This window comes from Coccidioides posadasii, chromosome 3 (assembly GCF_018416015.2).
Source record: "Coccidioides posadasii str. Silveira chromosome 3, complete sequence".
Taxonomy (NCBI): Eukaryota; Fungi; Ascomycota; class Eurotiomycetes; order Onygenales; family Onygenaceae; genus Coccidioides; species Coccidioides posadasii.
The window spans coordinates 4,337,455-4,365,416 of record NC_089409.1 but is presented as its reverse complement, the minus strand read 5'-3'; the positions used below and the strand labels follow the sequence as shown (position 1 = coordinate 4,365,416).

Below are 27,962 nucleotides of genomic sequence, written 5' to 3'. Positions count from 1 at the left end.
CGGGCCAAAAAAAAAAAAAAAAAAAAAAAAAGAAAAAGAAAAAGAAAAAGAAAAGAAAAAAGGAGAATGAAGAATGAAGAGAAAAGCTTTTTCCCCACAGCTTCTGCAAGCTTCGAGATTGGCTTAGATCAACCAAAAATCGATCCAAACGGCGAAGCTAAACTACAGTAAGAACGAACCTTTTTACGGAGTGGTTTGGAATCCCCCCGGATATTGTTTTAATGAATTGTTCGTCTTTTGACCCCGGGCCGTTTGATGCTTCTGATCGCATCAGCAGTCCCGCCACGATGGGCCCAGAGGTGCAGAATCACATCTCAGATACCCTCAAGCTGCGTGTACTACACAATTCTCCCGCGCTGCCCGGTAATCGGGAGAACAAGCAGAGAGGACCGGAACAGGAACAGGCACAGGAACAGGAAAACCGGGTCTTTCGGTCAAACCCAGCCACTACGGATGAACCGACTGATTACTACTATGTACCCCGTACTCCGTGGAACGATGGCAAAAAAAAAAAAAAAAAAAAAAAAAAAAAAAAAAAAAAAAAAAGGAAAAAGAAGAGAGGACGGGAGCCCTAACCGCAATTATGCTTGTCAGGTTCGGTCGGCTCGGTTTGAAACATCTCCGCGTCGCAGCGGCAGCGTGACTGGCCAGCCCGCCGATGATCCCATTTTCCGCAGCCCGCCCAATCAGACACGCCGCCCCAGCTTTTGGTGATGTTCTTTTTTTTTTTTTTTTCTTTTTTTTCAAACCAGAAAATGATAATAATAAGAAAAAAAAAAAAGGGGGGGGAGAGGACTTGTAATACGAACAGGTATATGAATATCGAGTTATGGAGGTGAGTAGTTAACTGAAGCCATATTAAAACACATGGAAGTATAGTTTAACTAACTTGGTTAAGTTTTTACCCTGGAGGAAGCAAGCCACCGCCATCCAATCCACATAATTTACTAATTTACTTACTATACTACGGAGTATGCAAAACTCCCGCCTTTTCCTTCCCTTCCTTCCCCCGGGGGCCCGCCTGAGCTCCCTTGACTAAAGTTTTACCTGCCCTGTAGGGTTGGAATCAAAACCGACATTCTCTTTTCCCTTATTGTTATTTTTGACTTTTTTTTTTTAATTATTTCCGGGGTTGTGTGTGTGTGTGTGTGTGGGTGGTGCCTTCTTCTTATTCTTATTCTTCTTCTTCTTTTTCTCCTCCTTCCTTCCTCTTCTCCTTCCCTTCCTTCTTCTTCTCCTTCCTCTTCTTCTTTACTTACCTACCTCCTTCTTCATTCTACTACTTCCTTCCTTCCTCCTTCGCCCACTGCCACATCAGGCAACTGACTCGAAACTCCCGCTTCTTCTTCTCTTCTTCTCTTCTCTTCTTCTTCTCTTCTTCTCTTCTCTTCTTCTTCTCTTCTTCTCTTCTCTTCTTCTCTTCTCTTCTTCTCTTCTCTTCTTCTCTTCTGGTTTTCTCTTCTTCTCTCTGCTTGCTTCACTTGCTTTGAAAAAGATTTGAAAGAGAACCGCCCAGCATGGCTGGAACCTCCGACGTGTCGCGTGTCGAGGCCCCGGTGACCCTGAAGGCGTATCTGATGTGCGCCTTCGCGGCCTTCGGTGGCATCTTCTTTGGCTACGATTCCGGCTACATCAACGGCGTGTTGGGCATGGACTTCTTCATCGAGGAGTTCACCGGCCTGCGCAAGTCCGACTTCTCCCCCGACGAGGTCAAGGACAAGTTCGTCGTCCCGTCTTGGCAGAAGTCCCTCATCACCTCCATCCTCTCCGCCGGAACCTTCTTCGGCGCCATCATCGCCGGTGACCTCGCCGACTTCTTCGGCCGCAGGACCACCATCATCAGCGGATGCGCCGTCTTCATCGTCGGCGTCGCTCTCCAGACCGCATCCACCACCGTCGCCCTCCTTGTCGTCGGCCGCCTGGTCGCCGGCTTCGGTGTCGGTTTTGTCTCCGCCATCATCATCCTCTACATGTCCGAGATCGCCCCCCGAAGGGTGCGCGGCGCCATCGTCTCCGGCTACCAGTTCTGCATCACCGTCGGCCTGCTCTTGGCCTCCTGCGTCGACTACGGAACCCAGGAGAGAACCGATTCCGGCTCCTACCGCATCCCGATCGCCCTGCAGATGCTCTGGGCTCTCATCCTCGCCGTCGGCCTCTTCTTGCTCCCGGAGTCGCCCCGTTACTACGTCAAGAAAGGCGACGTCGAACGTGCCAAGGCCGCCCTCGCCTCCGTCCGTGGTCAGCCGCTCGATTCCGAATTTATCCAGCAGGAGCTTGCCGAGATCGTCGCCAACCACGAGTACGAGCTGCAGGTCGTCCCCCAGGGCAGCTATTGGGCATCTTGGCTCAACTGCTTCCGTGGCTCGCTCTTCGATCCCGCCAGCAACCTTCGTCGCACCATCCTCGGTACCTCTCTCCAGATGATGCAGCAATGGACCGGTGTCAACTTCATTTTCTACTTCGGCACCACCTTCTTCCAGTCCCTCGGCACCATCAGCAACCCGTTCTTGATCGGCCTCATCACGACCTTGGTCAATGTCTGCTCTACCCCAATCTCCTTCTGGGCAATCGAGAGGATCGGCCGTCGCCCCTTGCTCATCTGGGGTGCTTGTGGCATGTTCGTCTGTGAATTCATCGTCGCCATCGTGGGTGTCACGGTTGGTGAAAGGCAGGATGCCGTCAGGGCCATGATCGCATTCATCTGCATCTACATTTTCTTCTTTGCCAGCACGTGGGGTCCTGGCGCCTGGGTTGTCATTGGCGAGATCTTCCCGCTCCCTATCCGTGCCAGAGGCGTTGGCCTTGCGACCGCATCCAATTGGCTCTGGAACTGCGTATGTGCTTTCCAATTTCTTAGAAGATCAATTCAGGTATACGGGCTAACCACGGGCACAAACAGATCATCGCAGTCATCACCCCGTACCTCGTCTATTCCGACAAAGCCAACTTGGGTCCCAAGGTCTTCTTCCTCTGGGGCTCTCTCTGCGTCATGTGTTTCATCTACGCATACCTCCTCGTCCCTGAAACAAAGGGTCTCACTCTCGAACAAGTGGATAAGATGCTCGAAGAGACTACCCCTCGTACTTCAGCGAAATGGAAGCCGCATACAACATTTGCTTCGGAGATGGGGCTTACGGAGAAGGCCACCCTTGAAGAAACTGTTGCCATCGAAGTTAGTCCAGATCACAAAGAGACGGTTTAAGCAGATCTCTCTAATTGCCTCGTCTAACTGAGTACTCATCTTTTGTCGTCCTTTTTTTTTTTCTTTTTCTTCTTTTTTTTTTTTTGCTTCACGATAATTCGAGCTTTTGAGTGGCGTTGTTTTCTTTTCCCAGCACAGGGGTTATGGAGTTTGCTTTCTGTTAATATGGATGGGCATGTGGATAAAAAAGGTATGAGGGCATAATACCCGGAGGGATTTGTTTTAATTTGTGTGTCTGTGTGTGTTTATTTAACGAGAGTTGTCTGCAAATACGGCATCAGTCCAACGGCAGAGAATGCCAGGTTTTAAAGTACTGCAACGATGAGTTTCACCCGTTAGCACTTCCAATTTCCGTGGTGCCTGTTGTAGTAGAATTGGATCTTCAGAAGTGACTCAAACGAGGGTTTGCTCATACGTGACGATAAAAGGGAGGCAGTCACATAGTACCGCCGCCCTGGCCGAATAGGGCTGGTCCGTTGCCGATTCTGAGCCGCGGTCGCCCTGCTGCTTCATGGCCCGCAGAGTACATTCTGGGCCTCCCCGTTTAAGAGGTACGGGGTTCTCCGAACATAACTACTCAAGATTGGAGGTATGTACTCCCCGCCTGCGCTGTTATTGGGTAAACCTGGGTGTTGAGAGACTGGCGGGACCATTTTTGTTTTTTTTTTTGGCGCCATTGTTGCACCCCGTAAAACCGTCCACAAAAGCTATATGGCTTGAATGGAAGCAGCTCTCCTGTCATAACTGTAGTATCTGGAGCCGGCTTCAGCGGGGGGAGGTTTGAAAGTCTGTTTTCGCAGAATGGGTTTCCCTGGAGATCAATATAAAACATAGAAACAGAGGTTTCTTTTTGGAGGGAAAAAAAAAAATAAAATAAAGGATATGTTAACCATATTCAGACCAGGGGACAACCCCTTTCACCCACTTTCTTGGTTTCTCAAATGTTATTTTCTTTTCTTTTTTCCTTTTTTTTTTTTTTTTGCTCTTTAATATTGCCGGACTAACATGATCACTTTAGCGCATTGGCGACAGGTGAAGATGACGAATGAATTTGCTTGTGTGTGATCCGAAAGCTGGGAATTGTGCTTTTTCGCCCTCCTCCCGCTTTGGCAACTCCAGCAGCTGTTAGAGTGGCCAGGAGTCCTGTGGGACTGCGCGGCTTTTTCCGTCCGCGTATGGTATATCGTTCGGTTTCTGCGGGAGGAACATAGCTAACAAGCCACTTTTGCTCTCCTCGTTTGTCGGTGAGAGCGGTAAGGGCCCAAGAAGCCAATCTAAGTTATGGGCTCGGCTCATCGAAAGAGAAGGGGAGGGCGAACACACACAGCGTGTTTCAACCAAGCTAGGTTGCGGTTGACGTCTGGTTTGGGAATTGATTTGGAATAGTAGGGGTATATGCTGTTGAGCATTGACGTCGACGAAAGGCAGGATGTTTCCCCAGAACCAGGGAGCAAGTTCTGGGTTTTCTGTTGTGAAAGTGTGTGTTGAAAGATGGTCGTCCCTCTCCAACTGGAACTTGGAACGGAAACTTTGCTCTTGAATCCTGGCGGAAGTTAAGACTCGCGGAGTTCATCACAACCCATTGGAGCCTGGGGAAAGAAGGGATCATGCCGTTCGCACCTGGGATGGTGAATGACTCGAACGACTGAACTCCTTTGTTGACTGAATTGCCTGATGCTGGAAAGGAAGTTCTCCGAGACTCGTTCTCGCTGCTAGTCTTGGGGACCTTTGGAGTGTCCATGGTTAGGAATATGGGGATCGCTCCTCTAGCTCTCATAATGGACTGATGATTGGACAACCTTCGTCTTGGGAACTTGTCGGAGTCTGGCCAAGAGTGGTTAGCAGGTCAAGTGCCAAGGCGATTTGACGCTTGTCTTTGCCGGAGATGGCGGCCAGAACGCGCTGAACAAAGATTCATCCTTTTTGAGAACGCCACCACGAGCCCCCAGACGAAGGATTGGATGAGCAAGCAGTTTGAGATTTCAACAGTTCCCAACACTTGCCACAATCCTTCACTCTACACCAATTGTCAACTTGGTGGACCCATATTTTAAGAAGTCCGATAGCGGCCAAAGGGTATGCGTGATCGCATCTCGATCCTTGGGATCACTTGGGAATCTGGGGTATGGGGGCTTCCCTGCCTCGATTTTTTCTACGACGTGCTCCGTATGTGTGCGGTGTGTCACATAAGACACAGGGCGGAAGATTTCCCCACCAGGCCCATCAACATATGGAGAAAGCGTGGCCAGGATTCCTAGACTTGCTCCAGCGTATTTGTTCATGGAGGCAGCCATATAATAATAATATTGGGAGCAAGACTGTCCGTGAATGCCAATGATGGATACACACCCACTTCCTGCCTCGAGAATCTGGCCACGGAATTCAAGCGCAGCTTGGAATCTGGGAATCCTCAACCATTTGTTGAGTTAGGATTGTCAAATAAAGCATTGGTTAGCCTGGCTCGGCATGGGTCCGGTATCCCAAAGATTGTTGTTCTTCACTGGACGCATGGGCGGGCCAATCTGTTCGGGAATTTAGGAAAATAATAGGCTCAACAAGAACAGGTCAACGGCCATCGTCCGAAGCAAACGATTCGAGCTGCTAAGCGCTGGCGCCCGTTATACGTTCGAAGCGGGATAGGGTCGTTAGCCTGACCGCCATGCCTTCAAGTTTCGGCCAGCGCTCGAAGATCTCGGACACTCCGAACGAGGGCTGCCGCAGGTCGAACCGAGGAAAGTTGTTGGCTCGAACCAGACTTTGCGGGGTAATAAGGTTATCGGCTCCAACTCAACCGGGAAACTTTATCTTAGTCGTACAGTAACCGGGCCACGAGTTCTCCGGGATTCGTGAGCTGGGCAGTTCTGGCTGGGCTGCTTATTCAAGCTTATTCTACTGTACCCCTCTGCGGAAAGGGAAAATTTCACTCCGGGGACGATTCGGCATGGCGCAGTCACAGGTTCCATGGTTTATCAATCCTTGGGGTGAAAGTTTTCCGCTCTGCTGGGCGAGTTGATTCCCTTTTTTTCCCTTTCCTTTTCTTTTCTTTTCTTTTCTTTTTTTTCTCTTTTTTCTTCGCAGCGTGCTCCCATCGTGTGCATACCCCAGTACCTACTGTATATCGGGAACTGCATAGAAATGCATGCGGAATATCACATAGCATAGATGCAGAGATGCCTCTGGAGTGAGGACGCTGCTCTCGGGCGAAACCTGGGGAGCTATAGGGCAGCCATGTAAATGCTCAATTTCCAGCCTGTGGACCCATCCCCATGCCCATCTCCATCCCCAGACTTCCTTTGGCCACCTTTGAAAAATGCAAAAATAAGGCCCCATTTTGGACAAAGACGGTTAGCCGCCCCCTGGGGCCAGCCGAGGTTTGATGCCGAAAATGGTCGGTCAAATCGTATACTATTCCCACCAGCTTAGCTTTCCGCAAACTTGCCTGCTGCGAGCCCGGAATGATTTTACTTTGATCAGACCCGACTGGACTGCTTTTTCGCTTAGCTTCAACTTTGTCTTAGAGTTACAATTTTCGTGTTTAGTTCCATCTGGAAGGCAAAACTTCCCAGCAGGTCCACATTATCGTGGCATTTGCGAATCCATGCCCCATCCAGTATTTGCGCGCACCCACTCCATCCGATGGTGCTGAGAACAGATCCATGATGCGGGCGGGGGGGGGCGGGGAGGAACAATGGTGAGCGCCCACCAGACAGGGGCTTTTCTGGAGAAGGTGCATATATAGGTCTGGCGCTGCACCTTGGTCCATACGAATTGGCAGAGCAACCAGCTTCTCGATAACCCCCCTCAGATTTATCAGATTGTCAGAACTTTTGCTCGCTGTGAGAGGAAGGATGTCACGAGATGAAGAGAAAGCTCCCGACGGCGGGGTCGAGCATGTCGACACCGTCACCAAGAACAATTATTCGGATGTCGACATCGACGAGGAGTTCTCGTACAAGGAGCAACGAAAAATCATCCACCGCGTGGATCTGCGGCTGGTGACGATTTGCGGCCTGGGTTACTGCATAAGTTTGATGGACAGAACCAACACCTCCATGGCGGCCATTGCAGGGTATGGCCAACGATTTTCCGAACAGAATGGATCCTGAGAACGAGGGGCTGATCCATCTTCTTCGTTTTTAGGATGAACCGGGACTTGGAGCTGACAGTGGGCTTCCGCTATGTAAGCAAGCTTTTGTCCGTCTACTTGCGGCTGAACGAAGTACTGATGAACCTATGCAGTCCGTCATCGTTTTGATCTTCTTCGTCACATATATCGTCTGTCAACCTTTTGCGACCGCCATTATTAGAAAAATTGGACCTCAGATCTTTATCTCTGCGATTATTGCCTCCTGGGGAGTAGTTTTGATTGTATAGGATCCCCCTTTTTTTCGTGCAATTGTGGCGCATATATGCTCATCCACCTCCAATAGGGCTTCGGCTTTGTGAAGAACTGGGAGCAAATGGCTGCTCTACGAGCTCTCCTTGGTGCTCTTGAGGCTGGTTTCTTCCCGGGGACTGTCTATCTTCTTTCGTGCTGGTATTCACGATGTGAGTAGCTGGGATTTTTCACTGCTTGACAAAAAGAAAAAAGAATTTTTTTTTTTTTTTTTTTTTTTTTTTTGGCAATACTAGCTAACTCCTGTGGCAGATGAGGTGCACCAGCGATACTCCCTGTTTTACTTCATCGGCGCTGTCGCTGCCTCCTTGTCTGGTATCCTTGCCTTTGGACTAAGTCAGATGGACGGCATGCACGGTCTGGGAGGATGGAGATGGATCTTCATCATGGAGGGAGTGGTAAGTGTTGCGAGAGAATTTTGATGCGGGCTCTGCTCATAGACTTACCGCCTCTCCTCGTCTTGTCTAGATTTCCGTTGCGGTTGCCATCATTTGCTATATTTTCATCGTTGACTTTCCCGACAAAGCCGACAAAGCATGGGGTTTCCTTAGCTCGAAAGAGCAAGCATTTATCCTTCGACGCCTGAACAGAGACCGCGGTGATGCGGATCCAGAACCGTTCACTTTAGCGAAGTTCCTTCGACCTGCTCTGGATCTGAAGATTTGGGGTTTCGCATTGATTTTCTTGTATGTAACCGGCGAAAAAAAAAAAAAAAAATCTCCGTTCCTATTAACTACCGTCGATCGAATGCTGACAATCATGGGCATCACAGCTGTCTCACAACCGTCACTTACGCCATTGCATATTTCCTGCCCATCATCCTTGCCGAGGGCATGGGATTCGGCGTCGGAGAATCGCAATGTTTGGTGGCCCCGCCCTACTTCTTTGCTGCAATCCTCATGTTTGCGACATCCTGGGCTGGAGATAAATACAAGACGCGAGCCCCCGTTCTCGTGTTCAACGCCATCGTTACCTTGATCGGACTACCGATGATGGGATTTGCCAAGGGGAACGCTGTGCGCTACGTGGGTGTCTTCCTTACAACCGCGGGAGCCAACGCCAATATTCCGGCGTCGATGGCGTACCAGGCGAACAATATCCGAGGACAATGGACTCGAGCGCTGTCCAGTGCGACGTTGGTGGGAATGGGCGGCGTTGGAGGTATCGCGGGTAGTTTGGTGTTCCGATCACAGGACGCACCAGAGTATATCCCCGGTATCTGGGCTGCTATCACGTAAGGGCTCCTCCTTTTTTTTTTTTTAAATCTCCCTCCCCGCCGTAAGATCGGGCACACAAGTCGCTAACAACAACGTTATCTTTGTCATAATATAGATCCCAACTGCTTATCCTCGTCATCGTTGCAATCATGAGTTTGTACTTCTGGAGGTGCAATCGCAAGGCAGATCGTGGAGAGATGGTCATTGAGCGGTCCCCAGAGTTCCGCTATACAATTTGAATGATTATACATTGAAAGTATATGTATATGTACCCTGATGGTTTTGTGATTTGAGATGGTCTCAAAGGGTCATCGGCTCGGGGGGTGTCGTCTTACACGGGCCCGGTAGCCTGAGATATTATTAATAATGACACATATCCTGTTTGGGATAGATGATTTGACGATGGATCCATAAGTCCATATATCATAGAGTAGCATCCTTTTTTATCTTTTCGTAACAAATGGCCCTTCGAGCATTATATTAATAATGCCCCCTGTAGCGTACCGCAATCAGCCTGGCATGAATGCACAGTGCCATCGAGTGCGGGTTGATGACTGCTATCATGCACAATCTTTGAGATGCAAGGCAAGCGGATAGTTACCTTGTTTTGCTGCGGAACATTTTGTCTTCTTGAGCAGGTTTCCCGTCTGTCTGTGCTCGTGCCCTTCCTTTTTTTTTTTTCCCTTTTTTTTTCCGCCGGGATGGAGGAGGAGACGCGAGATGGCGTGGTGACAAGGGAGGTACTTCTAGGTACATTCGGTGTCGGATAGAGTTTCACCGGGTGACTGATGGGGATTTGGCCTAAAAAAAAAAAAAAAAAAAAAAAAAATTAATATCGTGATCAAGGTTTCTTTTTGGGCATCCACGGAACGGAGAGGTAGGTACAGTACGTAAAATAGGTACAGTACAGGCGAAAGGTAATTCGGGGGGAAACTGGCATTGTTGCAGCGGGAATTGCGGCGGGCGGAAGATGTAAAATTCTTGTGATTTCAATTTCGAGACATCACGAAGATATGAGTAAAACTGTTTTTTTATTTAATTTGTTTACATCCGCGAGAGTCAGCGGCTTCTTTATCTGTGAGTGACAGGCGGAAAGTGGGGATGACAAACACCACGGGGTTCGGGAAGCTACGTACTCTCTGTATGGATATGCGTGTGGATGTACATCCGTCGTCGCCTGTCATTCGCAGGGAAGAGCATGTACCGCCAGTATGTACTGTACATATATTCCTGACGGTTTTTCCTCTCCCAAGCGGAAAGGGCTGACGGGGATCGACCGGGCTGGATCGCCGTCAGCCACACTTTTCCTCATACATATCCGGGAAAAGGCGGGTCTGCCCTTATCTGTCCAATCATAGCCCACAATGCTGCCGCCCCTGCCAAGTACCCTTCACCGCCTGCCTGATCGGGCATATCTGCGGCAATCCGGCGAATGGGCGGACTTGCGATTGGCAGCAAAAGAAGCAATTCCAGTGACTATTTGGGATGGTTTACTCGGCAGATACACGTCTGTTGGGCGGAAACCCGGCTGCGCAGCAAGTACCCGCAGCGTCGCCGCCCTTCCCTCCCCTTCCTCCCCTGGTTGTTGTTGTTGCCGCCGCCCGCCGCCGCCGCCGCTGCCAGCCCCGTTGGGTGGCTTTGAACATCGAAAATCGACAATTTCCGCTTTTCGTGCTTCTTCTCTGCTTCGTCGGGTGCAACGCTTCGCCTATTCATTCTCTCGCAAACAATTAAAATCACACGTCGCGAGAAGTTCACCCCTCGACCCGGCCAGGATAATCCCTCCCCGTCCTCTTTTAATATACCCCCCCCCCACCCGCCCCCGGTTCGAAGGTAACAACAGCATTTTCGAACGTCTTGAACAGAGTGACCCCGAACTACCTCTTTGGTACTCCGTGCCCGGATTTGGCTTTTCTCAGGTTCCCCGCCACCTCTCCCCGAACTCGTGAATACAAGCTCGCCCATCAATTATCTTTTTTCTTTCTTTTTTTTTTTTTTTTTTTTTTTCTTCCCTTTTTCCCTGTTTCGGACCCTCTCTTTTCCCTTTTTTTCTTTTACCTCATCCTGCCCATCCTTTGCTCCTTGCATGCCTCCAAGGTCCTCGCTCCTCTCCCTCCTCCACCCTCCCTTTTCCTGTTGCTTTCGTTGCCCGTCGATTCCTCGCTCGCTTCATTCCAGCAGGGTTGCTCTGTCGTCATTCCGGGCCCCTGTCCCTCATTTATATCGTCGTTTCGTCTGCTCTTCTCCACCTTGGCACGCCCCGAATATTTCAGTCCGGTCGTCTTCGAGCAGTGCCCCGAGACCCCTGCGCTCACCGGCCTCGTTCTCTTCCGTCCGCCGTACTTCTTCTGCGTCTGCGTCTGCGTCTGCGTCTGCGTCTGCTTCTTCTTCTTCCTCCTCTTCCTCTTCTCTTCCCTCGGTGGCCTCGACTTCTCCTCCAGCTTCCATCCCACTGCCGGACTTCGAAGCCAAGATGCTCGTCGAGCGTGTGACAGACAGCGTGGAGAAGCCGGTCGTCGATGACCGATCGTATCGTGTCATCAGACTGGCCAACAAGCTCGAAGCTCTCCTCGTCCACGATCCTAACACAGACAAGGCCAGTGCCTCCGTGAACGTGAACGTCGGCAACTTCTCCGACGATGATGACATGCCCGGTATGGCCCACGCCGTGGAGCATCTGTTGTTCATGGGCACGGAAAAGGTAATAAAATATATATCCAATGTCTTTGCTTCTGGTTTTTGAGGTTTTATATTCGATCACACCAAAAAATAAAAATAAAATAAAAAAGACGGCTAATTCATGTGTCTTGCTGTTGAAAATAGTATCCTGGAGAGAATGACTACAACCAGTACCTCGCTGCCCATTCCGGTCACTCAAACGCCTACACGGCCGCTACAGAGACGAACTATTACTTCGAGGTGGCTGCCACATCCCACTCACAGCCCGTTGAATCCCCACAATCCGCTTTGCCCACCCCCTCGGAGAACCCGACTCCACTTGGACCCTTGGTCGACAGGAGATCCAGCACAGTTGAAGAGAGCGCCTCTACGACAAGTGACCCGGAGTCCCCGTTGTTCGGTGCTCTCGATAGATTTGCTCAGTTCTTTATCTGCCCGCTCTTCCTTCCTTCGACGTTGGATCGCGAGCTCCGCGCTGTTGACTCGGAGAACAAGAAGAATCTGCAGAGCGACCCATGGCGGCTTCTGCAGCTGAACAAGTCTCTCTCGAACCCAAAGCACCCTTACCACCACTTTTCCACCGGCAACCTGCAGACGTTGCGGGATGAACCTCAGAAGCGTGGATTGGATGTCCGGGAGGAGTTCATCAGGTTCCACGAGAAGCACTACTCGGCGAACCGTATGAAGCTTGTCGTCCTGGGCAGAGAATCTCTCGACCAGCTGGAACGTTGGGTCGTCCAGTTGTTCTCCGATGTCAAGAACAAGGAACTTCCACAGAATCGATGGGATGACGTTCCGCCTTTTGCGCCAGAGGATATGCAGAAGATGATTTACGCTAAACCCGTGATGGACACGCGATCTCTCGATATCTTCTTCGTTTACCAGGATGAAGAGCATATGTATGATTCTCAGCCTAGCAGATATATCAGCCACCTGATTGGCCACGAAGGCCCAGGAAGTATCCTTGCCTACATCAAAGCCAAGGGCTGGGCAACCGAGCTTTCGGCCGGCGCCATGCCTGTCTGCCCAGGTGCAGCGTTCTTCAACATTTCTATCCGCCTTACCGAAGATGGCTTGCATCACCATCAAGAGGTCGCCAAGGTCGTCTTCCAGTACATTGCTCTTATCAAAGAGAACCCTCCGGAACAATGGATTTTCGATGAAATGAAGAATCTATCAGAGGTCGACTTCCGGTTTAAGCAAAAGTCTCCTGCCAGCAGGTTCACTAGCAGCCTCAGCAGCGTGATGCAGAAGCCTTACCCCCGAGAATGGCTGATCAGCTGTTCCCTGCTTCGGAGGTTCGACCCCGAGCTTGTCACCCGCGGACTTAGCTACCTTAACGCCGATAATTTCAACATCGAATTGATCTCCCAGACGTACCCTGGCGACTGGGATCGGAGAGAGAAATGGTACGGCACCGAATACAGGGTTGAAAAGGTTCCCGAGGAGCTTCTCTCTGAGGTTCGTGCGATGCTTGAGTCACCATCAGCAGGGAGAATACCTGAGTTACATCTACCCCACAAGAACGAGTTTGTGCCAACCAGATTGGACGTGGAGAAAAAGGAGGTGGAGAAGCCTACTCAGACTCCCAGCTTGATCCGCAACGATGAGCGGGTCCGGGTCTGGTTCAAGAAGGATGACACCTTCTGGGTACCCAAGGCTTCCCTGGAGATCACTCTGAGAAACCCACTTGTATATGCGACACCAGGAAACAACGTCAAGGCCAGGCTGTATTGCGAGTTGGTCAGAGATGCGTTGACGGAGTACTCTTACGACGCAGAGCTGGCCGGCTTGGAGTACGACCTGGTTCCCAGTGTCTTTGGCCTTGACGTGTCAATCATTGGATACAACGACAAGATGGCCGTCCTTCTTGAAAAGGTTTTACACAGCATGAAGGACCTGGAGGTCAAGCCCGATCGATTTAGAATTGTCAAGGAGCGACTGACCAGGGGCTTCCGTAACGCGGAGTACCAATTGCCGTACTACCAAGTCGGTAACTACACAAGATTCTTGACTGCTGAGAAGGCGTTTATCAACCAGCAGTTGGCAGAGGAGTTGGAGCATATCGAGGCTGAAGATGTTGCCACTTTCTTCCCTCAGCTCCTGCGCCAAACCCATATCGAAGTGCTGGCCCACGGAAATCTCTACAAGGAGGATGCCCTTCAGCTTACAGACCTTGTCGAGTCAACATTCAAATCTCGACCGCTGCCTCGTTCTCAGTGGCGAGTCAGGCGGAACATGATACTACCTCCTGGAAGCAACTACATTTACGAATACACCCTGAAGGACCCAGCCAATATCAATCACTGTATTGAATATTATCTCTTCGTTGGAAGCTTGACCGATCCGGTGTTGCGGGCCAAGATCCAGCTTTTCGCCCAGATGGCAAGCGAGCCTGCCTTTGACCAGCTTCGGACCAAGGAACAGCTTGGATACGTTGTCTGGAGCGGTGCCCGCTACTCTGCAACCACCCTAGGTTACCGTGTGATCATCCAAAGCGAGCGCGACTGTGATTATCTCGAATCGCGTATCGATGCCTTCCTGTCCCGGTTTGCTAACTACCTCAACGATATGACCGACTCCGTATTCGAAGCGCACAAGCGCAGTGTTATCAACAAGCGACTCGAAAAGATGAAGAATCTCTCTTCAGAGACCAACCGCTACTGGTCACACATCGGGTCCGAATACTACGATTATCTCCAGCACGAGACCGATGCTGAGGCGGTCAGACCGCTCACCAAGGCGGAGATTGTGGAGTTTTACCGGCAATACATCGATCCGCAGTCTCCTTCTCGCGCCAAGCTCGCTGTTCACATGAAAGCCCAGGCGAGTGCTAGCCCTGTTGCTTCCGTAGGACAGAAGGATGTCGTCATCGAAGGTCTCCACAAGTTCCTGAAATCCGTCAACGTTGAAGTTGACGGCGACAGGCTGAAGCAAGCCTTTGAGAACGTGACCATCTCAAGCGAAGACATCAGTGGTATCACTGACACCGTGAAGAGATTCTTGACCGACGAAGCCAAGGTTGCCGAGGATCAGGTTGCATCCATTGTTGAACGCGGTAACCAACTGCTTGCCAAGTTACTCCCCAGCGTTGGAGTCAAACCAGCTTTGATGAACGGTGAAAAGGCGGCTAAAGAGTTGAAGGTGAACGGTGTGAACGGGGTGAATGGTGTTAACGGCGTTAACGGCGTTACTTCCAAGAAGCCCGTTTATATCACGAGTGTGCCCGAATTCAAGGCTCACCTTACCGTTAGCCAGGCTGCTGTTCCCATTGTCGATTTGAGCGAGTACGAGGACTTCGAGCCTAAGCTCTGAGCCGTTCTGCCCCGTTTCGCCCCAATTGTCTCAGCATGTTATAATACCCTTTGCCTATAGATTTGCTGTTCGTCCTAATATTCTGCATTTGCATCTTCCGGTTGCTCAACTCTCTCTTCGAGTTGCTTTCTGACTTCTTCCCCCAAACGGTAAAAGCGCCTCAATCGGGATTTGGGTGTCTTTGTTGTACAGTAACTACTTAGATTTGGATTGCATTTGCTCCGCGGGTTTGCTCTTTTTTGGATTTAGATAGATGTAATCTATGAAGATCAATCAGTGCTCTGGTATTCTCTCTGGATGAATGTTAGTAGCGAAGCTTGAACACAAGGATCGAGACCTCCCTACGAACTCCTGGTGGATCGGATTAACAATGTTCCGACGCGCTGTTTCCAACCCAGTTGATCGATGAGCTTCACGCCTCGAAAGCTGTATGTTCATATCAGACCTCACGACGCTCCAAGAAAGCCGGTGTTTCCAACAACGACCATCACGTTCCATATCCAGATTTATCTTGGTTTGCTAATTTCACAGCCCTTTTTTTCCGTTTTGTTTTGAATTGCCTGGCCAAGATCAGAAGAGGGAGAGATGTCAACCGTTCCGCCAGCAGCTCAGGAGAGCTCGCGCCCGTAAGTTATGCACAGTGCTCTTCTCGCTATATGGAGAGCCTTTTCCTTTTCCGGTTTCCCCCATAAATACAAATATTGCAGAATTTTACTAATTTGCCCATCATTGAAATTTATAGACCTATTATTCCCAAGTCCTTCTCTGACAGACAACCAGCCACCATCCGCCTTTATCCACTCTCGAACTACACATTTGGAACCAAGGAGACCCAACCAGAGGAAGACCCTTCGGTATTAGCGCGGTTAAAGCGTTTGGAAGAGCACTATGAGCAATACGGAATGAGACGGACGTGCGAGGGGGTGCTGGTGTGCCATGAACATAATCATCCACATGTCTTGATGCTGCAGATCGCGAACGCCTTCTTTAAGCTGTAAGCAGCGGTTCTCCTTTTTCTTTTTCTTTTTCGTTTTCTTTTTTTTTTAATTTATATTACTTCGCCTGCCTTACTTTTTTGGGCCATCGTTTGGACTGGTTGGGGTGGTGACAAATCGCTCAAAGACAATGACCCTGTGCAACCTACTGAACTGAGCTGAGCTGATTGGGAGAGCATAACGGCGTAGGCCTGGTGACTATCTCAAACATACAGATGACGAAGTCGACGGCTTCAAAGCGCGATTAAACGAGCGCCTAGCCCCCGTTGGGTCGCAGTTTAGTGGCGAAGGCGTCAACGAGGATTGGGAGATCGGAGATACCCTGGCGCAGTGGTGGAGGCCGAATTTCGAGACGTTTATGTATCCGTTCCTGCCGGGGCATGTGACAAGGCCGAAGGAGTGCAAGAAGTTGTATTTTATACAGTTGCCTAAGAAGAGTACGTATCTTCTTTCTCCTTTTTTTTTTTTTTTTTTGGTTCGCATCCTCCAGTGAAAACTGGGGCTGTTGACGAAGAGTTACTGACGGCGGTTTACTACGTTGATGCAGAGGTCTTGTCGGTCCCTAAGAACATGAAGCTCCTCGCTGTTCCGTTGTTTGAGTTATATGATAATACTGCTCGATACGGCCCACAACTTTCTGCTATTCCGCACCTGTTGTCCAGGTATAACTTTGAGTTTGTCGATGAGAATGATAATGTGGTCGCTGTGACGCCTGGAGATCAAACTCCTACCTCGCCGTCTGAGATGCCGAAGACGAAAATACTGGCGGGTGATGGTGTCGCAAATAGTGATGGGCAGGATACGGGGATGGAGGATTTAGGGGGAGGAGAGATGCAGTGATATGATCGCGAGTAGTAGAGGGTGTGTATGTGCTGGGAGACACCGTTTCTTCCATCCGGAAAAGGACAACTGGGCGGATTTGGCGTGGAATTTATTTTCCACTCGGAGCTGTAACTGCTAAAATAAAGATAACTCCCGGGGAATTGACATGATAAAATGCATCTCTTTGGTTCCCGCTGGGCATGAGGCAGGATGTTCTCGTACATCGAGCGTTCTTGAGGCCATGAAATATCCTAGACTCTCTTTCTTAATAGTAATAAGTAAATCCCAGCTGATATCGTAGTACCCTCTACTTTTAGGAGAAGACATATAGATATAAAAATTCGGCGGCGAGTGTTTCCTGTTGAGCTCTCACCTCCGGGAACTTTTCCAAAGCCGAGGTTGGCCATGTCGCGAGAAACCCCCAATCGTTTCTCCTCTCCGGTGCCGTCATCACGTCTTCCCTTTCAACCTCCGGAACAGTCACCGTCTACTTAAGTTTGACGGGGCCTCACATACTCCGCATTGCTCTCTTTTATTCGTATAAGGTATTTATCTGTCTGTACAACTTTTCCTGGATACTGTCTATTGGCTTTCGCCGATTTTTACCCGGAAGATTGGAGAATAAGTTAAGTTTTCGGCATAGGGGAGGGAGGCACACACATTTTGGTTGGTAAGTTGGGCAAGGTCAGCGAAGGACGAAAGGAGAACCGCAGAGACTGATGGGACATTGTTAGTGGCCTAGGATAGCACCGATCTTTACGCGACAATTGTACAGAGCCTCTACTGTGTCGCCAGTATTTTTCGCTAATTGCCCGAGTCAGGACAAAATTGATTGTTTGTCGAACCTTGGAAGAGAGCTGCGAAGTCCCACCTCGAACGACAGACAATCAGAACATATACTCCACTATATAAGATCTAGGGGTCGATTGTTGTCTTTTGCGACCTTCCTTTGTAATTGCATCGGACATATCCTCCCATTACATATACGCACATATTCTAATTAATATCACCTCCCCATGCTCCTCATCGGTCTAACGGGCTCCATTGCCACCGGCAAATCAACCGTTTCCTCCCTCCTATCCGCACCGCCGTACAATCTTCCGATAATTGACGCAGATGTCCTCGCTCGGAAGGTCGTCGAACCCGGCACACCTGGCTACAAGGCTATAGTAGACTACTTCGGTCCAACCACACCAGATCTCCTCCTCCCTGAAGAAACACCGGGGAAAGGGCGGCCTCTAAACCGCCCCGTGCTGGGGAGACGAGTTTTCGGCGATTCGGACGAGCGCAAGAAAGATCGTGCGGTGTTGAATGGGATTGTGCACCCGGCAGTCAGATGGGAGATGTACCGTGAGCTCGTGCGGTATTACCTGAAGGGACACTGGGCGGTCGTGTTAGACGTCCCGTTGCTGTTCGAGAGTGGACTGGACGCGCTCTGCGGGACGGTTATTGTCGTTGGAGTCAAGGATCCAGCAGTGCAGATGCAAAGATTGCGGTTGCGAGACCCGCATCTGAGTGCTGAAGATGCTGAGAATCGTGTGAAGAGCCAGGGCAATGTGCTGGGAAAGGTGGAGCGTGCGCAATTCAGGGGCGTAGAATCGGCGAGAGGCGTCATCGTGTGGAATGACGGCGATAGAGCGGAGCTGGAGGCCGAGATAAAGAAGGCCATGACGCGCATTGAGGCGTCAAGTCCGCGGTGGTGGGCGTGGGTCCTCCTATTTGCTCCGCCGCTGGGAATAAGTGTTGCAGCCTGGAATCTCGCCATAAATTATCGCAGCCGGAAGCAGTGGGATGAAAAGGAGCGAATGGAAAAGGCCAGGCTTTGAACATCATCCTCACCGCAAGCCCGGTCGCTTTGTACATATTCAATTTGTAAATCTTCGGGCGTCATTCCACGCTGATGATGGGGCTTCTTGGTATCTAATTCGAAAGGCATACCGTCTCGCTTTGTGGGGAGTCCGTGTAAGCTGTCCACGCCTGACCCGCGAAGCGTGAGCTATCTGAACTCTTTCCTTTTACCGCCGGCCGGTTTTTTTTCCCTTGACATTCCACCGGATATGCTATTGAGTTTGCGTAAATCGACTTCATCAGACTGCCGGCCGCCACCAGAGCTAATACCTTTACGCGCACGATCTTGGTTTTGGCGATTGGACTGTCCACGGTTGTTTCGTTTAGACTGTTCCTGAGGTTGTGCTGAACGAATCAGAGCTAACACTTCATCTTGCTCCGAAGACTCAGCAGCTTCGCCTTGCTTTTCTTCAACTGTGGCATATGCCTTTATATGTTCATTTGTGTTAGCGAGTGACCAGGGGAAGAATAGACCAGAGACATAGAAGAGCACGATCAGGCTTGCAATGACGGAACGAACCGGAGTTTTTGTTTTCTTCTTAAAATTTCCATAACTTCTTCGACCGCCGTATTCGAGTTCTTCATCCGTATCATTCGGGTCTGCTGTTGTCACCACTGTCGGCGTTGGCGTGTTGCTTATCACCCGCGCAGGAAATTCAAGGACCCATTGGGTCTCTCCGGCTTCGGCTGCTTGCTTCGCGATTGCTGCGGCGCGCTTTTCCTCTTCGGCTCTGATAGCGGCTGATATCGCCCCCATGTCCGAACGCGATGCATTGTTGGACAGTTTTTGACGTTTCGGTGAAGGCGTTGAAGTTTCGGCGTCGACCGTGGATGTTTGGCTGGAAGGGGTCGCTGGGCCGCCAGAGGACGCGGCAGCGCGTTGCATAAACTAGTTCATAGATGAGCGACCTGGGCTGCGAAAGCAGGGGTGAACGAGATGATGCGAAAATCGTACTTTCATAGTAAGAAGACGAGAAGACATTGTCTTCTCAGTGCGAGTTCGCGGCATGGTGGAATGGATTTAAGAATCTTCGATTGAGAAAGTAGTTACAATTTCCTCGCACGCAGGAAATGCTTAGCAAGTAGTGTTCAAAAAATTTAAAGTTAAGTGTCTTCTCTGCTCCGTAGACAGATCTCAATGGGATATGGATTTTATCGTTGAGCCTCTTAACGCCTGATAAGTCTTATCGAAGCTAAATTTCCGCCGTGGTTCTCCAAGAGCCAATGACAAGCGATGTGATTGGCTGGTCCTGCTTGGCCCTCGATGAACCTCAATTCAGGCCGGCTGCCACCTCTTTAACCTCACGAGCAGACAGAAAGCCGCCGTCCCTTCAACCGTCAATCGGCCGCCAAAATGCTCTTTTCAACACGTTCGAGTTTACGCCTCCTAACGGCACGGTCGACGCGCTTCGTTTCCTGGGCCAATTACTCCTCGACTACCCCCCGTCTCACCGAAAGATCCGAAAATGCCATCCCGACAAACGATCCCAACCCGCAAAAGAGGGTAACGAGCATATCGGAGACCAACACAGTGCCATTGGATTCTATGGGCGGACAAGATGCTCCGTTGCAGGAGTCGGTGGAGCAAGCAAGCGCGGAACTCCAGATGCAGGCTCCAAATAGAGCGACCACCTGGGCCAGGAGCCAGCAGCCGAGGGAGTTGGCCATGTCCGGCCCAAGATTCGAGCAGACTATCATGGACTATCAGGTTCGTGGCCTCAGGGATAGCATTCCTTCTCTGTGACTCCTTCGGGGTCCGGACGATGAATTTTGCAATTCGTTGAGATGGCTTTTTGAATGATATTGTTTGACTGACGATCGGATAGCCACGCCCGTATGCTGCTATCGAACTGATCCACAAACAACCTGTGAGATGGACCAAAGAGAGGGTCGTTTCTTGTGATGGTGGTGGCGGGCCACTGGGCCACCCGAAGATCTTCATCAACACTGATAAGCCTGAGATCGCAGTCTGTGGATACTGCGGGCTTCCTTTCGTAAGTCCTTCCTCCGCCACCCCCCAATTGTTCTCTGGCAGAAGACAACGAGAACTCCGGCTCTTTACTAGGCTGGGTTAACTAACTACTCTGATGTATCAGGCCCATGAACATAACCGCAAGTTCCTAGAATCTCTTCCACACACCCCATATCCATTAAAGCCACTCGGAGACCCAGCAGAAGTTCCTGAATCCCAGCGGGTTACAGAGGGAGGGTTCGAGCAGCGATAGTTAAATTGTATAGACAAATACCAGCCTATTTCTGTGTCTATCCGCGCCTGACTCAATTATCCCCTACTCCTATTGACTAAACATGATAGAAATGACTTTTGACCGGGTCGAGGGCTGATATTGTTCTTCCACCGATATCTTCTTTTTGAAAAGATTATATTGTACAAATATTGGTTTATGTTGAAGAAAAAACAGTTCATTTATTCAGCATTGACAATGCTCTATCCAAAAACTTCTGGCTCGAATGGGCCGGTGATTCTTTCGAATTCTAGAACCAATAGCTCCTGTCCAACCTCTGGCAATTGGATCCGACGCAAATCCTCATTTCTCTAATAGCACCGTGCAGCCTGTCTATCTGCATCATGATAATATGGACAACTAAGAACACCTATCTCCTAACGACCATTAGTCCAACTTCAAAGGTCCAAAATTGAAGTTTCACCATTCCTCGGTTGGGACTGGTGTTATTGTGCGAGTCTATTCCATTTTCTCCCCTTGGATGGTAGCGACCACCCTTCTGTGATGTTTTGACGTCCTAAATTCGAGATACCAAATTCCTTGCCACGTTCCGGTAGCCAAGCGACCACTCGTAATGGGTATCGTAACGCTTGCACCAATTAACGCGGATTTGATATGAGCCTGGACAGTGGTCGGGGTTCAGTCAGAAACAAAGTGTCCTCCGCCATAAAAAAAATACCCAGAGGGGGTAGAAAGCCACAGTGCTTACAGGCATATCATCGGTCCCCTCTGCGCTGTGTCGGTAGAGGTCCCCTTTCCAATCCTCAGGAACAAGTCTATCCAGGGCATCGCTCATGTCGGCGCGCACATCAGCATCCCAGTTTTCGTTCAAGCTCAGCGCGCAGCTCGTGTGCTGGATGAAGAGGTTCAGTAAACCAGTCTTGTAGTTGCGAAGCTCTGGCAATTCGGACATGATGTGGTCCGTGACAAGGTAGGAGCCGCGGGATCGCGCAGGAAGGTTTATAGTCTTTTGAAACCAGCTCATCGTCACGATGGAGTGGGGTGCGGACGATGGAGTTAACGAGGACGTGGTCGATTCAGGAAACTTGGCACCGGAAGGGTGTGACAGGGCTAAGTGAGCGAGGGAAGAAGGTAAAGAGGTTAGGAAATTTAGAAGGGTGAAAAGAACACTTGGGAAAAAGGCGAGGATGAAGACCAGGAGAAAGATGAGTTGGGGACAAGTCAAGGCCGTTGGTGGGGTTGATGTTCTTCGACGATGCGGCGACGTCATCCAGAATTTGATGCTTGAAGCCAACAGATGAGACCAGGCGTTTGGAGTTGGAGATCTTTCTGGGGAATCGTTTTTTCTTTCAAAAGCTTACCCCACGTGCATCTCTAGGATTCTTGGTCTCTATGACTGTGGCAATAGATATTAGAATGCCTCGATTGCTACAAACAAACGCCACGTTACCGAGAGAAAGCCAATTCCGGGCAAAACCGCACATCTACGCAATTCAGTCACGAGTCCATTCTTCTACTCGAGCCATTCAGTCCCTCCCATTTGGGCTTTCTGTCATTTATGTTGATGACTCTCTGGGAATAGAAGATGTGACAACTATTGGATGAAATTAGTCGCTCCAGGGAACGCACCAGGCAGTCGAGCCAACGAGAAGCTGGAGGATTCCTTACCTCGGGGCAAAAATATCCAATGCGTCTCTCTTTAGTTGACCTTCACCAAGATCTATCAATTCCGGGAACAGTAAGATGACATTCCGACCCTCGTCCATGATTGGAGAGTGGCAATGGGAGCATAACACTTTACAGGGCAGCTTGTGCTCGCGAAGGTTTTCACCGCTTTGGTAGAAGTCTAGTCCTCTGGGTCCGTTTAGGAAATTGATATCAGATTTGTGGAATATGGCAGCCCATTGAAATGGAGCACCTATGGCAAAAATCAATCACGCTTGCCACGAATGCCGATGGATCCAGTCAACGAAGAGCTTGGGTATGAGTTTTCTTTCTTTTTTTTTAAAAAAAAAGAAAAAAAAAAAAATTGCAGACATTGCGAACTCCGGAAACACGAACCGTGCAACTTCTGGCAACCCACGCAATGACAGAATTTCGCATCCAGGGGCTTCTTTCTGTTCAGCTGATATTTAACTTGTCCACAGCAGCAGCTAGCGCGCCAGTAAACTGTGCCAAATTCCTCTGGTGGCTGGACCGCATACGGCGGGTCGTCGTGCCATTTGGAACCAGGTGGAGAAGATTGCGAAGGATTCTTCTTAGACTGTGCCATTGAGGAACGGGACGTGGCCAAATGACGGATATCCGGAAATTGATATATATGAAAATGATATTGCTTGGCCAATTTGCGGATTGATGTATATAATAAGCTGTTCACCATCTGGACAAAGATTCCATGGCATCTTGCCCCTCAGCTGAATGAGCACCGCGGGTTGCAGCTGCTATCAGGGCAGAAGTTGAAACTTGGACTCCCTCCAGTTCCAACTCGTCAGTCCGCCGGTCATGACGTCGGAAACGCTTATGTAACTAATCCAAGGTTCCGCCTGTGTAGTGAGCGACGGCAGACATTCCGGTCTCGTTCGTAGAAATCCCCTGGGCGGAGTCCTTCGCTCGTTGGCAGGATGCAGACGTACCGGCTATGCCCAATGCTGTAGTTAACCCTAGAAACACTTGAGTTCTATCTAACTCTTGCTTTTTGCACGAGTCTACCCCGTCTAATCCTCCGAAAGGTGCCAGAGCTGGAATCAACCACAGATCCCCTTCACCACTTTCGCGTTCTCTGAGTGGCTGTCAAACTAAAAGTGTTCCAGGGAGAACATGGCGGGTTATAAAAATCTCACCTCATTAAGCCAGGTTGAAAATTTCAGAGACATAACTTCAAGGTATGATAGTACGAGATACACGCTCTGTGGGTAGTATTTTTCCCCTGTAAGCCTGGGAGAGACCAGGCTAGATCCCTTGCCAGAGCTTTAGTGGCTGAAGGGCTCGGAGACCTCGACTTGGGCGACTGGTTCAGTTAAGGTTGGGGCGTAGCCGCAAGCCGAGATGCCGAGATGGACCCCAGATTCCTATGCCGCTGGCCGAGGTGCTTTCTCCGCATTAGTTGAACAGCGGATTGCGAGCCCAGATGCCACGATGCCCATGTCACAGTTTCTATCTTCTAGTGTTTTATTCCATTCTGACGCACGTTGGCATAAACTACGATAGCCTCAAAAGTCGATATTACTGTCCGCAATGACCGTCTCCTCGCCGCCTCCGTCATCTCCTTTCTATCTCCTCTCCTACCCTGCGCCCGGCGTGCTTCTAGTCACCATCAACCGCCCAAAGCAAAGAAACTCCGTTCCATTCCAAGGTCACTGGGATCTACACAAGCTATGGCAATGGTTCGACAACGAAGGTTCCCTACAAGTCGGAATCATCACCGGAGCTGGAGACAAGGCGTTCTGCGCAGGCCAGGATTTACTCGAGGTTGAACGGAATAGATTAAATCCTCCAACTGAACCCTACCTTCAAGGTCATCCACCATCGGGGTTTGCGGGCATTAGCACACGGAAAGGGAAGAAGCCCATCATTGCTGCCGTGAATGGGTTCGCCTACGGTGGTGGGTTTGAGATTTGCTTGAACTGGTGAGCCACATACCGGATATGTTGAAAAAAAGATGGCCAGGGACATCAAGCGAAAGTGTTTCTGACTTGGAGATCGATAGTGATATGGTCATCGCGTCCCCACGTGCACAATTTTCCCTCCCAGAAGCAAAGCGTGGTATCTACGCTGCCGCTGGCGGTCTTCCTCGCATCATGCGCATCGCCGGATTACAAATTGCGTCCGAAATCGCTCTCACCGGCCGCCCAATTTCCGCAGAAGAAGCTAAATCTTGGATGTTCGTTAACAGAATCTCTAAAACGCATGAATCCCTGATCGATGAAGCGGTAGAATTCGCTAAAGAGCTCTCCCAACTCAGCCCCGATGCACTCATTGTCACCAGAGCTGGAATTAGAGAAGCTTGGGAAGTCGCTGGAATTGATAAAGCAACTGCAAACACCAGGGACAGATACGATCAAGGACTACATTCTGGAGAGAATGTGAAGGAAGGTATGTGCTTCTAGTCGGCCTACTTTCCCCCCTACCCTACGACGATATCAGTTCTCTCCAAAAGCCTCAAGTGTTGTGCCATTCTACTTGACGGGAGCTTGTAGATCTAATACACTCGGGACTACTGTTACTAACTGAAATTGCATTTCAGGTTTGGCCGCCTTTCGAGAAAAGAGGGCTCCCAAGTGGGTTAAATCTATGTTGTAATACGCAACCAGCTGTGTACAATTCTACAAATTTGATAACGCAAGATCCGATGCATTACCCCAAACACAAAGGTCCGCACAGAAGTTTGGTATAGGATAAATGAAGAGGATCCGGCTACAATCATGGCAATATTGGCTCTTATAAGACGACTTCAAAATATACCAATGAATTATAATTATGGTGACCTAATGGCACCATTGCATACTGATTTATGGACTGAGATATATACTGGTCACGGAATGTGAACCGTCTTTGGCGCGAGCAGGCCGATATCATAGAGCTCTCAAACAATGTAGGCGATAGGGCGCCGGTCCTCATAGCAAGACCGATACTCCAACACCATTCTCCGCCTGGTTGGCCCGGAGCTTTAGGTGCGCGGGGAACTAGGGTGGGTTAACTCTGATATAAGCTTAAAGTTGGGCGGGGAAACTTCGCAGCATGCAGAGGACGGAAGAAGCGAGCAATTTGAGCAGCTTTGTCGAGTACTATTTGGATCCTGGCTGGCCACACCGGGACATGGGACACCTCGTACACTTTGCCATATTTGTCATACCTTCAGTCAGTCAATCTTGTACCGGGGAGATAGGTGGGGCCCGAAATTTGTAACCGAGCGATGAAGGGAGTGAGAGCCGGTATCCGCCTTCACATAATTTATTCTCCAGAATGAGGTGTCTGCCCATGATTTCCCGGTGATAACTACCATCACCTGCCCGCTGCCATAACTCTTCCATTCGGACTTTCGTGATACCACTATATTGGAATCTAATTTTTGTGCCTGTATTCCCAAACAGCGCTCGGGTCGGGCCAGGAAGCTAGCAGTGAAGGCAGAGCGTCTATCATGGCCCAAACAAACGATATTCAGCCCCCTTTGGGGAGCAACAATCCCAATATTGACCATCCAGCTTCCCTCGACCGTCCCATGTTCTGTTCTGAATGGCCTGTATCTTCTCCAAGCGGATACAGAATCACGGACCACATGGTAAACGAAGCTTTCCCGGAACGACCATCCTTTAAAATTGCCATGCTTGGTGCCGGCGCCGCTGGAATTGACTTTCTTCATCACGCAATCCTCGCGTTCAAAGATGATCCTGATGTTGATTTGGTCGTGTACGAGAAAAACCACGATATTGGGGGTACGTGGTTGGAAAATCGATATCCAGCCTGTGCGTGCGATGTCCCTAGCGCGAGCTATCAGTTCCCGTGGAGACCAAATCCTGGCTGGACTATGTACTACAGTACATCCAGGGAAATTTGGGAATATCTCAGGAAAATCGTCGATGAAGAGGGGATGATGAGGTATATAAGGCTACGGACAACGATTGTCCATGCAGCGTGGCAGGAACCCAAATCTAAATGGGTCCTGCATCTTGTGGAAAGGAATGAAAAAGATGAAGTGGTGAGAGAATGGGACGAAGAATTTGATATGTTCCTGAGTGGTGCTGGAATTTTAAAGTGAGAAAACCCGTGTGATAAGCCGGGTCATTCATTCTAACCTCGAAAAGTGCTTGGAAATGGCCAGATATTCCTGGCCTGCACAGCTTTAAAGGGCGGCTCTTCCACACTGCACGATATGAAGAAGGTTTCGATCTCAAAGGAAAGAGTGTTGCCGTCATTGGCTCAGGGAGCTCAGGAGTCCAGACAGTCGCTGCGATTTATAATGACGTTTCGAAGCTGTATACTTGGGTAAGGACACCAACATGGATCACACCTGGATTTGCGCAGAAGTATGCCGGGCCCGATGGAAAGAATTTCGCATGTATGCCGCAGCCCACTTTCTTTAATGAGATTGCGGCTCACCTAAATTCATCTCCACAGATAGTGAAGAGCAAAAGGATATCTGGAGGGCCTATCCGGAGAAGTATCGCAGCTATCGTAAGATGATAGAGGACGAGCTTAATGGACGTTTCCGGTTTGTTTTGAGAAATAGCAAAGAGTCTGACGATGCCATTCTGGTATGCCCTGCCTGACCATTGATCTTCAAATCTGTGAGTTTCAAGTAATAGATCACTTATTTTCTTAGTTTTCACACAGAGAAATGTCATCGAAACTCGGTAATAATACTCACCTGATATCTAAGATCATTCCCCAAAACTTTAACGTTGGCTGTCGCCGACCCACCCCTGGAAACGGATATCTTGAGGCCCTCGTCGGCTCAAAAACAACCTGTTACACTGAAAATATCGGCGGGATAACTCCTAACGGCTTCCTTACTACTGACGGAACGGAAGTTAATGTCGACGTGATAATCTGTGCCACAGGCTTCGATACCACCTTCCGCCCACGATTCCCAATAATAGGTCTGGATGGGAAAAATATTGCCGACCGCTGGGAAAACAGGGCGGAAAGTTATATCTCGGTTTCAGTGTCGAATGTCCCGAATTATTTCATGTACGGTGGTCCATACAGCCCCGTGGCTCAGGGATCAATTCTGCCGATTCTCACGTTATTATCCAACCATTTTATCCAGGTCATCAAAAAAATGAGAAAAGAACACATTCGCCGCTTAAGCCCCAAAGAAAGCGCGATGAGAGACTTTGTTGAGCATGCCTCTGTGTATCTCCAGCGCACTGCTTGGGCAGATCCATGCAGCAGCTGGTTCAAGCAAGGCAAAATAGATGGCAACATTGTCATGTGGCCGGGTAGTCGACTGGCCTTTTTTGATCTGATCAAGGAACCGAAGTATGAAGATTATGAAATCGAGTATTGGAGCGGCAATCGTTGGGGATACCTGGGAAATGGGTTTAGCACCGTGGAGTTCGACGGGAGTGATATCAGTTCATACTTGAATTGTGAACTGTTTCCTCAGGAGCCCGCTGCTTCAAAACAAGAGGAGAAGGTGGAAAGTAACCCTCTGCATAGCTCGGCCAAGGATTCGCTTAACTCGAAGGAATTCGACTCCTTGGGGCTCCTACAGGATACTCCCGGGTTTCAGGTGGCAGTCTGTCCTAACTGACAGCCGTAAAATGTTTCTAGGTATCAAACCTG

At 49.7% G+C, this 27,962-nt stretch overlaps 11 protein-coding genes across 11 annotated transcripts; 8 read left to right on the top strand and 3 right to left on the bottom strand.

The window, feature by feature from the left end:
- The first annotated feature begins 1,149 nt into the window (after positions 1–1,149).
- D8B26_006344 (uncharacterized protein) lies at positions 1,150–3,542 on the top strand. The gene is made up of 2 exons (XM_003069671.2): positions 1,150–2,834; positions 2,900–3,542. The coding sequence occupies exons 1-2, from the start codon at positions 1,518–1,520 to the stop codon at positions 3,200–3,202; spliced, it is 1,620 nt and encodes a 539-aa protein (XP_003069717.1). The 5' UTR covers positions 1,150–1,517; the 3' UTR covers positions 3,203–3,542.
- A 3,327-nt stretch (positions 3,543–6,869) lies between these two features.
- Positions 6,870–9,192, top strand: D8B26_006343 (uncharacterized protein). Its single transcript, XM_003069672.2, has 8 exons — positions 6,870–7,271; positions 7,343–7,382; positions 7,442–7,570; positions 7,633–7,750; positions 7,851–7,996; positions 8,067–8,284; positions 8,371–8,832; positions 8,931–9,192. Exons 1-8 carry the CDS (start codon positions 7,051–7,053, stop codon positions 9,052–9,054), a joined length of 1,458 nt encoding a protein of 485 aa, XP_003069718.1. The 5' UTR covers positions 6,870–7,050; the 3' UTR covers positions 9,055–9,192.
- Positions 9,193–11,288: 2,096 nt separating this feature from the next.
- IDE1 (Insulinase (Peptidase M16)) lies at positions 11,289–15,038 on the top strand (the record flags this gene model as incomplete). The annotated part of the gene is made up of 2 exons (XM_003069673.2): positions 11,289–11,516; positions 11,639–15,038. 2 exons carry the CDS (start codon positions 11,289–11,291, stop codon positions 14,807–14,809), a joined length of 3,399 nt encoding a protein of 1,132 aa, XP_003069719.2. The 3' UTR covers positions 14,810–15,038.
- Positions 15,039–15,250: 212 nt separating this feature from the next.
- On the top strand, positions 15,251–16,879 carry D8B26_006341 (uncharacterized protein). Its single transcript, XM_003069674.2, has 4 exons — positions 15,251–15,435; positions 15,552–15,803; positions 15,994–16,241; positions 16,352–16,879. Exons 1-4 carry the CDS (start codon positions 15,395–15,397, stop codon positions 16,642–16,644), a joined length of 834 nt encoding a protein of 277 aa, XP_003069720.1. The 5' UTR covers positions 15,251–15,394; the 3' UTR covers positions 16,645–16,879.
- Positions 16,880–17,183: 304 nt separating this feature from the next.
- D8B26_006340 (uncharacterized protein) lies at positions 17,184–18,902 on the top strand. The gene is made up of 2 exons (XM_003069675.2): positions 17,184–17,296; positions 17,361–18,902. The coding sequence occupies exon 2, from the start codon at positions 17,643–17,645 to the stop codon at positions 18,450–18,452; it is 810 nt and encodes a 269-aa protein (XP_003069721.1). The 5' UTR covers positions 17,184–17,296; positions 17,361–17,642; the 3' UTR covers positions 18,453–18,902.
- Positions 18,623–19,483, bottom strand: D8B26_006339 (uncharacterized protein; the record flags this gene model as incomplete). Its single annotated transcript, XM_066125157.1, has 3 exons — positions 18,623–18,901; positions 18,995–19,363; positions 19,430–19,483. The coding sequence occupies 3 exons, from the start codon at positions 19,481–19,483 to the stop codon at positions 18,623–18,625; spliced, it is 702 nt and encodes a 233-aa protein (XP_065981238.1).
- Positions 19,484–19,779: 296 nt separating this feature from the next.
- Positions 19,780–20,854, top strand: D8B26_006338 (uncharacterized protein). The gene is made up of 3 exons (XM_003069677.2): positions 19,780–20,182; positions 20,301–20,468; positions 20,571–20,854. The coding sequence occupies exons 1-3, from the start codon at positions 19,829–19,831 to the stop codon at positions 20,697–20,699; spliced, it is 651 nt and encodes a 216-aa protein (XP_003069723.1). The 5' UTR covers positions 19,780–19,828; the 3' UTR covers positions 20,700–20,854.
- A 200-nt stretch (positions 20,855–21,054) lies between these two features.
- Positions 21,055–21,964, bottom strand: D8B26_006337 (uncharacterized protein). The gene is made up of 2 exons (XM_003069678.2): positions 21,427–21,964; positions 21,055–21,338 (listed from the first exon to the last, which is right to left on the bottom strand). The coding sequence occupies exons 1-2, from the start codon at positions 21,946–21,948 to the stop codon at positions 21,177–21,179; spliced, it is 684 nt and encodes a 227-aa protein (XP_003069724.2). The 5' UTR covers positions 21,949–21,964; the 3' UTR covers positions 21,055–21,176.
- Positions 21,965–22,064: 100 nt separating this feature from the next.
- On the bottom strand, positions 22,065–23,156 carry D8B26_006336 (uncharacterized protein). The gene is made up of 3 exons (XM_066125156.1): positions 22,740–23,156; positions 22,347–22,596; positions 22,065–22,272 (listed from the first exon to the last, which is right to left on the bottom strand). The coding sequence occupies exons 1-3, from the start codon at positions 23,056–23,058 to the stop codon at positions 22,176–22,178; spliced, it is 666 nt and encodes a 221-aa protein (XP_065981237.1). The 5' UTR covers positions 23,059–23,156; the 3' UTR covers positions 22,065–22,175.
- Positions 23,157–23,823: 667 nt separating this feature from the next.
- D8B26_006335 (uncharacterized protein) lies at positions 23,824–25,127 on the top strand. The gene is made up of 3 exons (XM_003069679.2): positions 23,824–24,304; positions 24,385–24,770; positions 24,922–25,127. Exons 1-3 carry the CDS (start codon positions 23,913–23,915, stop codon positions 24,975–24,977), a joined length of 834 nt encoding a protein of 277 aa, XP_003069725.1. The 5' UTR covers positions 23,824–23,912; the 3' UTR covers positions 24,978–25,127.
- A 354-nt stretch (positions 25,128–25,481) lies between these two features.
- Positions 25,482–27,930, top strand: D8B26_006334 (uncharacterized protein; the record flags this gene model as incomplete). Its single annotated transcript, XM_066125155.1, has 4 exons — positions 25,482–26,429; positions 26,480–26,733; positions 26,793–26,929; positions 26,998–27,930. The coding sequence occupies exons 1-4, from the start codon at positions 25,816–25,818 to the stop codon at positions 27,928–27,930; spliced, it is 1,938 nt and encodes a 645-aa protein (XP_065981236.1). The 5' UTR covers positions 25,482–25,815.
- Positions 27,931–27,962: the final 32 nt, after the last annotated feature.